The 16,501-nt window shown below is 47.9% G+C and overlaps 1 protein-coding gene across 1 annotated transcript in view; it reads left to right on the top strand.

Annotated features, from left to right (window-relative positions):
- KSR1 (kinase suppressor of ras 1) overlaps window positions 1-16,501 on the top strand; it is a 51,015-nt gene that overhangs the window by 29,334 nt on the left and 5,180 nt on the right. Inside the window, exons 3-18 of the mRNA XM_088066200.1 lie at window positions 6,842-6,989; window positions 7,895-8,324; window positions 8,548-8,552; window positions 10,326-10,386; window positions 10,562-10,645; window positions 11,222-11,283; window positions 11,392-11,498; window positions 11,750-11,918; window positions 13,076-13,117; window positions 13,659-13,713; window positions 14,383-14,428; window positions 14,543-14,922; window positions 15,011-15,107; window positions 15,353-15,486; window positions 15,882-16,013; window positions 16,289-16,424. Coding sequence (XP_087922326.1) covers window positions 6,842-6,989; window positions 7,895-8,324; window positions 8,548-8,552; window positions 10,326-10,386; window positions 10,562-10,645; window positions 11,222-11,283; window positions 11,392-11,498; window positions 11,750-11,918; window positions 13,076-13,117; window positions 13,659-13,713; window positions 14,383-14,428; window positions 14,543-14,922; window positions 15,011-15,107; window positions 15,353-15,486; window positions 15,882-16,013; window positions 16,289-16,424 — 2,088 coding nt within the window. The remainder of the gene's footprint in view (window positions 1-6,841; window positions 6,990-7,894; window positions 8,325-8,547; window positions 8,553-10,325; window positions 10,387-10,561; window positions 10,646-11,221; window positions 11,284-11,391; window positions 11,499-11,749; window positions 11,919-13,075; window positions 13,118-13,658; window positions 13,714-14,382; window positions 14,429-14,542; window positions 14,923-15,010; window positions 15,108-15,352; window positions 15,487-15,881; window positions 16,014-16,288; window positions 16,425-16,501) is intronic.

Genomic DNA, 16,501 nt, shown 5'->3' with positions numbered 1-16,501 from the left:
CAAGTACCTGTGGAGTCCTAGAAGAGCTACCTCAGAGCCCTGCTCTGGGCACCTCTGAGAGCTGAGCAGAACAGCAGGTCTGGCACAGGAGGAGGTACACTGGAGGGCTCTCTCTTGCTTGCTTGTCAGGGACAAATCAGGAGAAAGGCCTGAGTTCATGGGGTTTTTGCTTTTTTAAATGGTTCTGATTCCCTTTGCATTTTTAGTGCTACTGGAGGGATTTTCAAGACTGTGCTAATCTGTGACATAACTCTGTTGAAAAGCAGCCTAATTGCAGGAGTTCTTTAGCTCAGTGGTGAGAGGAACAATGCTCTGTTTCTCTGTCTCCCCTCCCCTCCCCTCGCTCCCCCCAGTCCTCTCCCAAATAAAGCTGCCATGCAGGGAAGCACAGAAGCTCCCAGGCTCTCCTGTCAGAAATAGAGCAGCAGCTCCAATTTAGAATATCTGCTGACTCCTCTACTCCTGAGCGAAGACTATTTTTGCTCAGTGACTTGCTCTAGACATTGTGAAGCTCAAAAGCTCTGGTGATTATAATTGCTGGGCTCCTTTATTTCTTTGAAAAACTATATTTAAAATGAGAATAATGACTGCTGGTAAAATCCTTTAGTTCTGGAAGAGATTACAGCAATAACAATGCAGTGTTTATGGCGCTGGGCAACAGCTAAAGCTGCCGAGAGCTCGGACAGCAGAGAGCCGGTGACGCTGCGCCGGGTGCGAGGGCTGGGCTGTGCCGACCTTGTGGGCCTGCAGGTAGGTGGGCACTGCCAGCTCCCAGTCTGGGATCCTGTTGGCTCTCTGGGAATACACAGTTCTCAGGGGTAAGGAACCCCCACCCCAACCTGTGCTATTTCTGTGGCTTTGTTACTGTTCCTCTAATCGGTTGCCAGACAGATTTTTATCATAGAAAGTGGTAGCAGGCTCTGTTCTGGAGCTGGGCTAATGTGGTGCTGTAACTTGCTTTTGAAGTATTTCTCTAGTGAATGCTGGAGTCCTTGTTTTTGCTTAGGAGTTGTAAGTAATTAATCTAATTGATTAATTCTAGAGACCAATTGTATGTATAGTTTAATACCAAAAATGATGTATAAATGGTTAAATATGGTGGATTGAAAGTGAGCAAAGAGGTACTTGAACTGAGACCTAGAAAAAACAGGGCAAGGAGCCTTACAGACAGAAGGTGTGTTTATGCTATGTAGTCATCTCAAGCAGGTAAAAGTTGCTCTGAAAATGGTCCTAGAAAAATACATTGATCTGGATTGTCCTGCTTGCCTTGGGAGCTGGTGCCAGGAATTGGGAGGGGAGTGGGAGGGAAGGAGAATGAGAACAAGAGTGCTGTCTGCACTCTTGAGCTGATGGAAGAAGTCTCCTGCAAAGCTATTTTCTGGGTTCTGAGTTTGGAGCATGTCTGCCAAATAGAAGAGACTAAAAAAAATTCTGTTGGCTTATTTTCTTCAGCACAGAAAGCCATTTTCTCTGCCTTTATCACTGTGCTTCCCAGAAACATAACTATTGTATTTGTTCCCACATGTAAATTGTCACCGTCTTAAAAACTAAGTTAAGAACAGAGTCATCTTTTTACCATCTTCTGAAGCATGTCTGGGCCAGCCCTGCTGGCTGTGGAGCAGGGGTGCCAGTCAGTCAAGCTTGGAAAGCTGTTTTTAGAGTGGGTAACTGTCATACATGGGGAGGGGCACATCCTGCCCCAGGGTCTGCTGGCCATGAGCAGGGCTGTGCCACCAGGAGCAGGTGGAACAGGGCTGTGGTTGGGGCTGCTTTGTGGCTTTTGGGAACAGATTTGAGTCCCAATTGTGCCCTGGCAGCCTTTTCTGGGATACCTCCTGCTTGCCTGTGCAGCCCATCCCCAGCCAGCATTGATGCCAAAGACCTGCAGAGCAGAGCAAGGCAAGGGGCAGTGCTGGGCACGGCGGGAGCAGAGCAGGCAGGGCTCGTGCCTTGGGCAGGAATTGTCTGCCAGGGGCCTCGTACTGCCCTGTGTGCCTCTATCGTGGGTGAAGCACGGGCCTGGGGCTGCTGTGAGCCCCTGCAGAGGGTTCTGTTTGCACAGGGTGGCCCAGCTTGTAGCAGATCTGTCATTGGAGGAGTTGTGAGGGTTTTTTGTGAGTGCATCCTTTGGATGGGGGACAGAAGAGGCAGATCTGCCTACGCCTATCAGGTTTCCACAGCTGTATCCTCTCATCTTTTTCTGTCAGTGTATCTGCATGAACAGGCCATGAGGACCGTGGCTGTTTGTTGGGGATTTCCATGGATCTGGCAGCAGGAGCTCTGGCTGGCCCACCAGATAGCAGAGATCCTGGCTGTGCTAATTGTGTGTATGCAAATTAACTCTGTCCTGCAGCCTTCCTTGAGCTAATATTCCCTCACTGTTCCAGCTGAAGGCCCCTTCCCAATGTAAACAGCTCTTAGAAAATAGTCTCTACCACTGCCAGCGTTCCCCTTCCCTGCCATGGGTTCCAGGTGCCCCTTGCAGCCTTGGCCACCGTGAACCTTCGTGGCTTGAGGTCAGCCCAAGGGATCTGCAACTGCTACACCTGGCTGCCACAGAGGAGTAGTGACAGCAGCTCTCTTGTCCCCAAAGAGCCAACTGGACAGAATGCCCTGAGCCTGTCAGCTCCTCGCCAGCCTCTATTGCGAAGTGAAACAGTGAGGAGGGTGATGTTAGGTGAAACCATGGCCTGTTTATGCTCACAGCTTAATGCAAGCTGGAAATTTCAAGTGAGAAGGCTTTCCAGAATGCCCATAAAATCTCTAGGAATTTAATAATACAGCAGTTTTTCAGTACCTTCATCACTGGGCACCAGAAAAATAGTGCAAAATAACAACTAGCAGGCACAAGATATTCTTAAGAGCATCTTTACATGCTTTGCTTAGAGCTATCAGTGGGAATTTAAGCACCTTATGTAATGGGCTTTCTCTTCTAGCATCTGCTGTTTCAAGGGAGGATGATTGGAGAGGGAATGTATTGATTTTAGAGGAGGCATTTGGGGCCTTGACAACTGTCCAGCTCTACAGGAAGAGCTGTGGCTACTGGGTCAAGGAGCAGGTCAGGCTGATTTTGCAGAGTGCCTGCAGCAGCATTAGCTACGTAGGCTTATCTGCAGGGTGGAATCTTTACCAAAAATAACCCCTCCACTGTGTTAGATACCAGCATTTTTGTCATGTTTCAGGGATTTAAATTGGACACTAGACAAGATTAAAGACTGTTGTGAACTCTTCACCCTGAGTAATTGAGACTGACCATTGGATGGCTCCTTGGATGCATTGGTACTCACTTTTCTCTCTTTAGACATGTGCACCATGAAGTGCAGTCTGTGTCTGATACGCAGGAGGGCTTTAGGGAAAAGTCCTCTTACCTGTTGTAGGGAGGAATAATTTCCTGCTTTGGACTTTTTAGCATCTCTTCTGCTGAGCAGTGCATGGTTAGGCTTTAGATTTTGCTGGCAGTTATGAGGTGCTGAAGATTGAAAGCAGATTCTGTTTTCTCCTGCTTTTTCTCTCTGTTTTTAAATCTGACCTTATTAGTAGAGTACTGTCTGAATATCTTGCAGCTCTCCCTGTCAAGACAAGGTGTGCCCAGGGAGGTGGTGTTGAGCTTGGTCCTAATGCAAGCCTTTAATCTGCATTTTTAAAGCTGTTTTTAAAAGCCTCAGCACCCACTGAAGAAGCAGGTAAAGAGAGATCAGCTGGACTCACATTTCTCACTCTCAGAGGTGAAGAGTGGGAGTAACCCCTGTGCAAGAGGGTCCAGAGCTGCACTGAGGGGCCAGAGCCCCCCACATGCCCCTGAGCAGGGGCCCTCTCCCCCCACAGCAGCTGAGCCAGGGCAGCAGCAGAACGTGTTTGAGAGCCACCCTGAACTAGTGACCCTCCTCACTGTCACACTGCCTGGGGGGTGACACACAGCCAAGGCAGAGCGGGCCAATCTTACAGGGATCAGGTTGACCAGTTTTATATTAAGCCACCACATATGTGCAGCACATGAGTGGCTGTTTAAAGAAAGCCTCTTACTTCCCCTCCCTCCCCCTCTTTGAAGGCTTATTTCTTTTGTCGCGTGTCATGGGGGCTGGCAGCAGCTTCAGAAAGTCTGAGCTCTCCCAGCTCAAGGTCATTTGAATTGTTTAAATACAATCTCCTTTTCTGTACTTCCTACTTTCCTACAACTTGCTATTCTGTCTTTCTAAAATTCAACTACTGAGCAGAAGAGGAGCTTGGGCTCTGTGTGGGTGTGGCCCCCTCGGGCAGGGTCTGTGTAAGAGAGGGCTGGGCTGCAGAGCTGGGCCTTGTGGGGACCATCACAGACCAGTCAGCTCTGGGCAGAGACTGTGTCCTCCAAAGGGATGAGGCAAAGGAAGAGCACCCTGACACTTAAGAGCTCAAGAGCTTGACATCTTAAAAAAATTGTTTTCTCTGCAACCAGGAAGGCTTGAATCCTTGATGCAGCTTGAAGGTTGGTTCCTGCCACAGAACAGGCATTGGAGAAACCAGATCCCCAGCAGTGCAGCCACCAGTGCCACCCCAGCTGGGCCTGCATTCCAGCTGCCACTGGCTCTGGTGGGAAGCTCTGCTCTCCTGAGGAAACCTTGGTTTCTTCCACTTCACCAGCTAGCTTATTAACAGTTCTGATAAATTCCTGTGCATGAAAGCCTGGGAAGTGAGGGGATCCTAAGTAACGGGACTGAGGAGCTCCTGTTGGGATCTGGAATGATGCTCCTACCTACAGCAAGAGCTACGTAGTCTGTGTTGTTTTCTTAGAGGGGAATGCTGAGAGTGAGGAAATGTTTCAAAGTAATTCAAAACTGGCATCACTGTAATTCCACTTACTCTAACACTGTGGAACAGTATGAAATAAGATAAATGTTTTTGTAAGACATTGGCTTTTCATTGTGCTTCACAGGGCACCACTGGCTTCTTGGCTCCAAGAGCACCTGGGCTGGGGTAAAAAATGTCTCCATGTCCAACTAAACCTTGATCCCTGTTTGCCCCTGTCCCCTTTAGAGTGCTGGTGTCCTTCTACCGAGGGCCTGGTCCTGCATGGCAGAACAAGGCTGCTTCTGTGAGCTGCCAGGGAGAGGAATTCAGGGGGTGCTGGGGGAAGGACTGACTGTGAGAGAGACTTGGTGCAGTTCTGGTGGCACCAGCCCAGCTCAGCTGGGGCTCTGTGTGAGCAAACTGTGCTGCCTTCATGCTGGGGTGTTGGAATTGTGGAAACACATTACAGGTCCAGCTCTGAGCATCTGGACCCCTGGGAGTTTTGTTTTTTGGAGTGTGATGGCAGGGCAGGAGACAGATTTTTCACTGTCTCTGTTCTTTATGAATTTTATCCAAGTCATTCAGGAACAAGCTTTTGGGGGCAGTCTTATTCCTGTGTCATGGTGGTGCAGATGTGCAGAAAAATGAATAATACCCAGCATCAGTTGTGATGTCTGTGCTTTTGCTATTCTGCAAAGACTAGCTATAGATATAAAAAAAAAAAAAAAAAGGAAAATCTACCCAAACTTCATTGAACTCTGGCTCTGCTCTGGTCCTGCTTCGAGCTTACTGCTCATTTAAATTCCTGGCCTCCCCTTGAGTCAGCTGTGTTTTGTGTTTCATCCAGTTCAGGGCATGTGACAGAAGATGCAGGATGTGTTTCTTAGACTTCTGCTCTTTCTTAATTTATTCTTTTTCTTTGCTCCATGCTACAGTTACTAAAATTAGGAACTTTGTGTTGCCACCTACAAAGCTCCAAAGGTTGGGACTGTTGAGCGCTGTCACAGCTGAAAGTCCTTCGTCAGCTCTCAAAGCAAGAGTCTGGGTTAGGAAAGATGCAATTATTAAAGGACATTCAGCACATTCATGTCTGCTTTTGAGTTGGAAATAGGGTTTAAGGACTAGAGGATTTCAAGCTTTTTGTTTCACCAAGTAGTGAGACACACTTTTGAGCTTCCCCTTCAAATGAAGTTTTAAAACCTTTTATATAGATTGATTCCAGGAGTTGAAACTTTAGGATAAAGGCTAAATATTGTGAAATTTGTGATCTCATTGTGAGAATAGGCATCAGGGAGGTTTGTTAAGGCAGAACTTTTCAGGGAAATTCCTGGGTATCTGGGCTAAGTATCCTGGTTTTGTGTATTAACCACAATTGTTGCAGACTTACACTGGAAACATTTGAATGGGGGAGGAGAGACACAGCTCAGTTCTGTCAGGAAATACCAGATCATTTTGTGCTTTCCAGGCTCTTGTATCTTTTGTGTCTGCCTGATCTGAACCTTATCACTGTGGGGCTTTGGTGTATTAAGATGTAGAAGGAGTTCTGCACAGATATCTCTCCAGGCAGTATACGGGTAAGGCCGGTTCTCTGATGAAGGAAAAACAGTTTGAGGAGGAGGCCGCTATCTTTGTCAAAATATTTCTTTTTTGTTCAAATAGAGAAGTAATTTTCCTCACTGTTTCTGCTGTTCACTTCAGTACTGAAAAGCCAGATGTGCTTATCTGATACTTTTTAAGGTTTTAGACCTGTTTTATTTCTGACTGTATTTTTAATGAAAAAGTTAAGTTTCATTAGTAGCTTTGCCGAAATTTTCCACAAGGGGGGAAGAGTATTTTGATTCCTTGTAATCCTAAGTGGAATAGCAGAAGATGACCAGTGCCAGAGGTGCAGAGCACACTCACACCCCAGGCAGGAAAGAGAGCAGCTGTGGCACTGCTGGCCCTGCCAGAGAGGGGCTCTGCCAAAAGGAGTGAGCCATGAGTCAGCCCAGGCAGTGAGACAGTGCCACTGCTGAAAGTACCTGACAGGTGACACTCATACACAGAGAGTAACAAAAAGGGTCTTCTTTTCCCACAGAGAATACCAGAGGAGCTGACCCTGGATGCCTTACTAGAAATGAATGAGTCAAAGGTGAAAGAAACAATGAAGAGATGTGGAGCCAGAGATGAGGAGTGCTCCAGGCTCAACGGGGCCCTGAGCTGCCTGCGGAAGGTGACGGAGTCAGGTACAGACTGCCTTGTTCTCCTGTGGAATTGGTGTCCCAGCAGCCCAGCCCCATCTGCTGCCTGCCAGACACTGTTTGGGGACGTTCTGTAACCATGGTCAGTGTATGGCTCTGGAATGTGCACAAAGGTGCACTGATCAAACCTATCTAGAGCCGTCAGTTTGGTTTAGTTTGAACATCAGGTCAGGCAAATAAATGGAAGTAAATGTATGTAGAATCCTCTCCTACTCAGTAGACTATATCCTTATTAACCCTTGCTGTTCAGGGTTGTGTCTAATGCTCCAGTTCATGCTCCATGGGTCAGCACACATCCTTGACTTATTAAATACAACTAGATTCCTTATAGGTGATGCCTTCCCCAAATATTGCCAGCTCAGAGAGAAACCTTCCCCAAGCACTGTAAAATCTGTTTGTACAAGAGCCTCTCCCAGCAGACTGGTACTCATGCACCACATCTTTCTTTGTGCAGTTATCAATCTGTCACTGAAAGGTGATGTTTCCTGCTGGTATTATGACAGTTCATCCATTTGCAAATAGTAAAGATTAGTTAATGGAAAAAGTCAGCAAACAGCTCAGTCTCATATTTCCTTTTTTCTAATCTTTCTTGTCCCAGGCTGTCAAACATTTCCCATCCACACTGTATAAACCAGCCATTGCTCAGGAGTCATGGCATCACCTCTTAGAAAGAAATGGCATGTTTAGAAACCCAGGTATATGTCTCTCTAAAGATGAAATCAGGCCCTGTGCTGAATTTTCCCAGCCTGAGGCCCTGCTGAGGCCCAGGGAAGATCATTGCCAGGTGAAACGGGCACCACAGCCCTGCCCAGGAGGGCCTGGGAGCCACGGGCTCGGTGCAGGCAGTGCCCTCCTGCCGGGGCCGTCACTAACGCTGCTCTGTTGGACAGCAGGAGAGCCGAGGGACGATGTGCCGATGGCCCTTCCCGAGCGCCGAGACAGCTCCTGCTCGCAGCCGGAGCCCGCCCGGGCCCCGAGTGCCCCGGCCAAGGGCAGCCAGCAGCAGCCGCGCTCCGTGTCCGCGGTCCCGCCCTGCGAGCCGCCGGCGCCGAGCCACGGGCCCTGGCCCTCGACAGAGACCCTGCTAGAGCCCATCGTGCTGCCCGCGGCCGGAGGCAGGCCCAGGACTCCGCACAGCATCACCGTCACCCCCCCGGCCACGCCGCAGCCCAAACGCCGGCACCGCCTGAAGCCGCCGCGGACGCCGCCGCCCCCCTGCCGCAAGGTGTTCCAGCTGCTGCCCAACTTCCCGACCCTCACCAGGAGCAAGTCCCACGAGTCTCAGCTGGGCAACAGGATAGACGAAGTTCCTCCAATAAAGTAAGTTCCCTCCCAGACTGGAGCTGGGGCTCTCCCCGGCAAGGGCTGCCCTGTGTAGGCAGGAAAATATGACAATGCAGGAAGCTCAGGAGCCTGTGCAAAGCCAGAGGCGTCTGCAAGCCCAACAGCACATGCTGCAGGCAGCAGCTCCTGCTATGGCAAAGTGTGTACCTGTCACAGGAATACCAGTGCCTAAAAAATACCTATCTTTTCTTCTTTCTAGGTTCGGTAAGAGATTCTCACAGGGGTGTCTGCAGTGCCTTGCTGAGAGAGAAGGACCTGTGCTTGTCAGCTCCCTGTTGGCCGTCCCTGGGCAACCTCTGGAGGTTCTCCACAGGCCCTGCTATCCCAGAGCTTCCCTTCACTGAGCAGGAGCTTGGCCTGCCACAGAACCGCAGAGTTTTACTTGGTTGCACCTGGTATTATCTAAGATGACACACAAGCAAGGCAAAGGAATACTGATGTTTCAAGGGTTAAAGCCAGGGGGTGCTTATCTGTGACCTCAGACAGCTGGCACTGATGCCTCTTCCTACAGGAATTTCACATCTAACCATTTAGTGGCTTTGAATATGCATTGCCCAGTGTCTCTGTAATGAAGTTAAGACAGTTGTGTGCAGCTTTCTGAGGAAGCTGCAGCATGTGCTGGAATGTGGGGTGTTCCCTCTGTGCTGAGGAGTCTGTTCATGTGGGAGATGGCTGGCAGGAGCAGGGCTGGGTTTCTCCAGGGCCACTGGGAGTTTTAACCATCCTGAGGTGTGTCCCAGACACAACCTGTAACCTTGGAAACTGATGGAGAGAGATTGGAGCAGTTTGGAAAGTGTCCAAAAGTATTTAAGTATTAAAAAAAGTGTGAAAGTCCAAATAAGGATATTATAGCACTGCATATATAGCTAATGCCCTTTTAAACAAAAATCTCAGGAGTTACTTTCAGAAATAGAAAGATTGCAAAATGAAAATGCCAGCAGAAATCCAAGCATTTCCTTGAGGAGAGTGAGATAATTGGTGCAATAAATGAAAAAGGCATTAGAATAAATTCAAGCAGAAATGAAGGATTTTGATGCTTCTCTTCATAAAGACCTATTGGCTGGGTTGAAGTCTCTGCTGTGGGCTCTGGTGAGTCCCAGACAATCCCAGACTGGTTGATATTCATTTGAACCCTTCTTTGAGGATTTAACCATTTGACCCAATGTTAATAGCAATCTTTACTGCTGTGCTGGGATTGTTTGGATGGCTGCACTAGACCAGCAACATTCCTTGGAAAAGCAGCTAGCCATTCCAGCCTTTTCCAAGAGGCTGAGGATCACAGATGCCTTTAGGAGCTCCCTGGACTAATGATAAAAGAGACTGTGGTGCCATCTATGGTCAAGTGAGGAGACTGGCTCTGAGCCAGCCCTGCTGCTGGGCTGACACTTGCACATTGGGGTTTGCCTCAGATGTACAGTATTTCTATGGGTTTAGTTCAGGAAATATGCCAGAACTCTGAGTATTGGAGAGGTTTCAGGAAGTTATGTGCTCTAACCACTGGCATGCTGGATTGGCATTTGGAAGTCTAGATCTTCCGTTCTGCACTTAGCAGCTAGTTAAGTGAGCTCAAATGTATGTTTTTGTTTTTCAGGGTCATGCTGGCCCTGTCTAGAAAATTGAGATAATTTTCAGTGAAGTAGAATATTCTGAAATCTACTGACACTGCAGGAAAACTGGGTGATGGTTGTTGTGGTAAACCAATTGGGAGTAAACCAATTAGGAGTAAAGTCTGACTTTCCACTTTAAGAACAGCTTAGACCTGATCAGATGGACATTTGTAATCCCTAAATGTAAAACATCATGATTTATCCAATCATATAGAAACAAATACAAGGGGGGGAAACCAGTCAGAGCTGTGCTCCTGTGACACCTCATGGCTGGGGGTGCTGACCTGGGGCAGTGACTCTCGCTTTCTGTGCAGGGTGGTGAGCACATGTGAGCAATGCTTCCCTAAACCCTCCTCTTGTTCTCCATCAGAGCTCTCCCAGGGATCCCCCCAGACGGTACGAAGAGACTTTGGCCTGGCTGTGACTCACAGGTGAGCAGCCCAGGGACACAGCCCAGCAGCCCAGGCAGGGCCGTGGTGGCACAGGACTCTGAGATGGGTTTGGAGTTGGGTCTGGTTTCTCAGTTGTCAAGTTCAGCTACCTATGAATGTTCATTTGCCCTTGGGCACCAGCTAACATCAGTTTTCCCTCTCTTGCCTCCATTAGGTTCTCGACAAAGTCCTGGTTATCTCAGATTTGCCAAGTGTGCCAGAAAAGCATGATGTTCGGGGTGAAGTGTAAGTACTGCAGGTGAGCACATGGGGATGGTGTCTTTCAGAACAGCCTGGAATTGGACTCACCACAGCCTGCAGTAACTCATATCTCTTGATGTGACGCACTTTAAGCAGTGCCATCGTTTTTCCAGTCCTTCTGACCTGGCAGAGGGATGCTCTGGCACAACTCACACTTGAGGTTGTCAGCCTGACACATGAATGAGCCAAATTTGTTTCCCTGACACAGGTTTCCTACCTCATCCTGGGCAAATCTTGTAGTGGGAGCTGGATCTGTAAATAACAGCCAGGATATTAATTTTTGCTTCTCTCTTAGGTTTGTTAGTCCAGAGCACTGAGATTTTACTATTTCACTGTTGCTGGCTGAGAGTCAGTGAAAGTAACTCTATTAAAAATAAATCAGATGCTAAGATACATGTGTGGCTTTCATTAGCCTAATGACACAATGGGACTCTCCATACGAATGCTTGCTGCTCTGGGGCTGAGCATTCCAGAACTCCCTCTGAGATTAGCATAAGAATTACAAATTAAGGATAGGCTTCCTCTTTTTGGGAAAGAACAAATTGCTATTTAACATGTAATGGTTATCTTTCAGATTAAAATGTCACAACAAATGTACTAAAGAGGCACCTGCTTGTAGAATATCCTTCCTTCCCAGTAAGTAATTTACTACAAATTCTTGGCATTTCAATGTAATTGATGGTATGGAAAGAATAAAAAGTCTCATTAAAGCTGTTTTTCTCCCTTCTCCCACCTGTTTTTCAGTAACAAAAATAAGAAGAACAGAGTCTGTCCCATCTGATATCAATAATCCAGTAGACAGACCCACAGAACCCCAGTTTGGAACTCTCCCCAAAGCACTAACTAAAAAGGTAGGAGGTGGCTGGGGAGCTGCAGTAGGGAGAGGTTGGATCTCACTGGTTGGAGCCAAAACAGCATCTTTAGCTTTCACTTTGCAAGACTTAGATATGTGACCTTTTCTCCCTGTTAAACAGGGGCTGTGCAGAGCTCCAGGTGGAACGATTGAGCATGGGAACAACTTTCCTCTTGTCCAGCAGACACTGAGGGGAACTCCTCCTTTCTCTTTATTGTTTTCTCACAAGTGACTTTCCCTGCTTTGCAGGAGCATCCACCAGCAATAAACCACCTGGACTCCAGCAGTAATCCTTCTTCTACAACTTCATCCACTCCATCTTCTCCAGCACCTTTCCAGTCTTCCAACCCTCCCAGTGCGACGCCGCCCCCGAATCCATCCCCCATGGGCCAGAGGGACGGGCGGTTTAACTTCCCAGGTAAACTCTCTGGCAGGAGACTCTGCAGACCAGGAATTCATAGGGAGTTGTAGGTTTCTGAATATGTGGTTGTGCCTTAAACAAGATGTCTGATAAAATGAAAACGTCTTTCTTGCAAGTTTTTAAAGGGTATCAGCAAGATATCTCTGCAGGAAACAGATTATTGAGGAATGTTTCTCCTTTTCCTTTTTGGAAAAGGACTGAAGAAAAAGCTATTTTTTCTCCTCCTTTCCCCTTTGTGTTGTACAATGCATGCTGCCTGCAACGTGTGCTCACCAGGGGCTTTCAGTCAGGAGGGAGGTGCTTGCTGGAGCAGGCTGTAAAAATCAGAACTGGAATGAATTACTTTACCAGACCCTTCCGAAATATAACCCACAATCAATGCCCATTTTTAAACCACTGTCAAGCATGACTGGTGGAGAGGAGCTTACCCTTCATGCCCTGTGGAGTGAGAACCCCAGTGTGCAGCTTTAACCAGAACTGAGAGGGGCAAGAATCTCTGCAAGGGCAAAGATCTAAACAGTGAGAATAAATGTAATTCCTCTGACCTGAAGTCACATGGTGCTCAGTAGCTGCTACATCTGGCCTTCAACACTGCTGAATTTTGCATCAGTTTCTGACCTGTGAACTCACATTGCTGTTTGAGCCTGGTAAAATGGACCTGAGGCAGTTCAGTGTAAGGATTCCACTGCAGCTACTTTGCATTGGGGCAAAGTGCTCAGATTCACTGAAAAAATAAAGCAGGCGGATGGTTCATCATCTTCAGCCTTTGTGGGGACACCTCTGTGAAGCTGAGACGTGAGAGCACATCACATCACACCTGATGTGGGCCTGCCTTGCACATTCCTGGGCTCTCCCTTTGCTCCTGCCCCTGGGGTCCAAGTGTGGTGTTTGCCTACCAGGCTGTTTGAGAGGTAGCACAGCTTGTGTTTGATCCTTGTCATCTGTCAGAGTCTTCCCAAAATGCATGTGCTGAAATTCCCCCCAGCAGGCTGATAATCCACTAATCTGTTCCCAGCAGTGACCTGGGACTAATTCATTGAATGCACATGAGGCAGTCACTGATGATCCTCTAACCTGTTTGTGTTGTTTTGTTTTTCTCTCCTGGTATTTTTTTTTTATGTTCCTTTTTTACAAAACCCCAATTAATTAAAAAGCTGCCTACTACCTTCAGCATAGACAACAGTTTATCTTCCCAGGTGAGTTGATTGTTTTAATTCTACTAACCAACTTCTACTGCCAAAATAGAACTTGTTTGTAAACCTCTGCATGCTGCCAAGAACAATCATTCTGCTTTGAAAAACCTGTCGAAAACAATCCAGACTTTCTCTTATCTCAGTGTGTACGCAGGCCTCTCTCCCCTAATCTGAGGTAGTGATATGATTTATGTATCAAGATGGAACTTTGAATATTTAGCTCTAGAACATTCGTTTCTTGCTGTGGGATTCTATCCACATCCATGTTCTTCCTTTCTAAAGACTCACTTTTATGGCTCTGTGCCTGGCCAAAAGGACTTTGCAGATAGGTAGGGGAAATGAAAGAGGACTGGGCTCAGCCTCATGTAAGCATAGGAGAGATGAGTATGGTTTTAAATCAGTAAAAGTATAAAATCACTTTGTCTGTGGTTGAGTTTATAATTCCTAAATAAGAAGCAAATTGTTGCTATTGCAATGTTGAAACTTGCAGTGCATAGGAGATGAAAGTGTAAAAGATGTATCATAATTGTTTCTACTTCCCCAGAAATTCCCACTCCTGCACAAACAGCACAGCTTCCAGAAACTGCTGCAGACACTAAGTAAGTAGAGTTTTAAATCCTTTAATTTGCACAGAATTTACCTGGTAATCCTCAGGTCAGCCCAGAAGTGCTGTGTTATGACCAAAAGCAGATTTAACACCTGAGAATTCCCAGGGTAACTTTAGTCAATGAGGGCAGTGCTGGTATTCCCAGTTGTATAAAGCTGAATATGACACTTAATTCTAAATGGCACATTAAGGAGTCCAAGCCTTTCATATCTAGTCCTGGTTGCTTGAAGGGTCAGATGAAACAGAAGTTGAAGTTTTGTAACTCAAAGGGCAAGGCACGCAGAGCTGCAAGCAAACATCTCTTTGAGGATCCCAAGTGCAGGGCATGGAAAAGCTTCCAGCCTGCATTGCCAGCTGCTCCACTGCAGGTGTTTCAGGGGCAGGAATGGGAGTATCTATTCCTGGAACACAGTGTAATAACAGAGCCACACCGCTGCCAAATCAATTCCTTAATTATCAAGAATCACTTCTAAGTCTTTGTCCCTTATTTGCCAAAGTGAGCTTAGAGTCCTTCTCTTTTACACGGAGCAGGAGTTTTATTTTTCTCTGACCTGTAACTGTCAGGACTGGTCCTGTATTGGCTTCTTCTGCTCCCCTGATGGAGCACAGCCCCCCCATTCCCCAGTGACCTCCAATGCTGTTTTCCCTGTTTTTGTTGCAGTGCTGCCCAGCAGCTGGGCACAGGCGGAGGCACACGGGACGCACAGGTGGGTTTGCTGGTTTGCCCTGGAGGTCTCTGTAGCAGCCTGTGCTGCTGGGCTGCTCTGCCCCCCAGGAGCAGCTGCTCTGAGCACAGCTTTCCCTTCCCTTGTTGTGGACAGGTGGAGGAACCAGAGGTGAATAAGTCAGAGCCCGAGGATGACGAGGATGAGGTGGAAGATTTGCCCCACCGGCGGCCGCACCTGCAGGGGATGATCTACCGCAAACCCAGCCAGACCAGCGTGTACCTACAGGAGTGGGACATCCCCTTTGAGCAGATCCAGCTGGGGGACCCCATCGGCCAGGGCCGCTGGGGCAAGGTCTACAAGGGCAAGTGGCACGGGGAGGTGGCCATCAGGCTGCTGGAGATTGATGGCAACAACCAGGATCATCTCAAGCTCTTCAAGAAGGAGGTGATGAACTACAGGCAGACCCGGCATGAGAACGTGGTGCTGTTCATGGGAGCCTGCATGAACCCCCCTCACTTAGCAATCATTACCAGGTAAGGAGAGAGATCTTTCTATCAGTTCTACTAGATTTGTGCTGTAGAGCTAGCTAATACTGTTCTCCTATATAAACATTTTCTGTAGCTTCTGCAAAGGAAGGACGCTGCACTCCTTTGTGAGGGACCCCAAGATCTCCCTGGACATCAACAAAACCAGGCAGATAGCACAGGAGATCATTAAGGTAAGGGCTCATTATGCCAAGGGAACCACTGGGTGAGGCCTCAGCCATAGCTCAGAGCTGCACACGGGACTGGGAGCTGCTCCCTCAGCCTCTCCCCACACCTTCCTGCACAAGTCCCAGGGGCTCTCCCCCAGTTACAACTAATCCTTGACACTGGAGTTAGGAGAGGAAATGTGTTAGAAAGCAGACTGTGCTTGGAAATTATAAAAACCCAAAACCATTTCCATCTCTGCTGTGTTTCCCAGGGCATGGGGTACCTCCACGCAAAGGGGATTGTACATAAGGATCTGAAGTCCAAAAATGTCTTCTATGACAATGGGAAAGTTGTGATCACCGACTTTGGATTATTTGGAATTTCGGGTGTGGTTCAGGAAGGAAGGTAAGTGGAGGTTTCAGTGCTTGAATGACCTCTAGAATGACAAATGGTCAAATAGGGAAACACTTCCTGCAGTGCATGGGAAGTGTCCATTGGTTTAGTACACACTCAGTTCTCATTGTGCCTGTTTGCACTGTTTTCCTTTTGAGCAGAGTTCTTCCTACAGTTGCAGTAGTACAGCTAGAGAGCTTGGATTAAGACTCAGAGCCCAGAACAAACAAGCCCAGGAAGGAGCTGTGAGAATCAGGCTGACATGTGCCTGTTTGTTAACATGGCAAGAAAATGAAAAACAAAACATTAGCAAAAACATTGGAGTAAATAAAGCCGAAGCATCAGGTGCAGCACAGACATGGCCTCCACACCAATGTTTTCGTCCTGCTTCTTTCTTTTGGTTTCAGGAGGGAGAATGAACTGAAGCTGCCTCATGACTGGTTGTGTTACCTGGCTCCCGAGATTGTCCGTGAGATGGCCCCAGGGAAAGATGAAGACAAGCTGCCTTTCTCCAAAGCTGCAGATATCTATGCCTTTGGGTAAGAAAGGAACACCCAAGAGTACCATGAGGGCTTGCTAACTGAGACTGGCTACTGACCTGAGCCTTCCAGTCAGGGCTCCCTTTCTCTCAGACTCAGGATTCCAGCAGGGACACATTTTCCTCACCTATTCCAAAAGTCATGGGTGGAAGGGGTTTGCTGCACAGCCTTAGGCACCTCCCAGAGCTCTGCTGAAGCAGCTGGAACAGTGCCAGCATTGGGTATTTTCCCTCTCAGGAGCAGTCAGAAGCCTGACATGTCTGTTGGCATTGCAGGACCGTGTGGTACGAGCTCCAGGCACGGGAATGGCCCTTCAAGACCCAGCCTGCAGAGGCTCTCATCTGGCAGATCGGCAGTGGCGAGGGAGTGAGACAAGTCCTTGCCACTGTCAGCCTGGGCAAAGAAGTCAATGTAAGTACCTCAGCTGCAGGAGTCCCTCATACAGCTGTTTGGCAGGGAGAGAGGGGGCTGCTTCAAGAGATTTATTA

This window comes from Pseudopodoces humilis, chromosome 23 (genome assembly GCF_049639895.1).
Source record: "Pseudopodoces humilis isolate 2021_Gansu_Grassland_sample_001 chromosome 23, ASM4963989v1, whole genome shotgun sequence".
Classification (NCBI taxonomy): domain Eukaryota; kingdom Metazoa; phylum Chordata; class Aves; order Passeriformes; family Paridae; genus Pseudopodoces; species Pseudopodoces humilis.
Note: the sequence above shows the minus strand (reverse complement) of the source record. Positions and strands in the feature narration are given on the sequence as shown.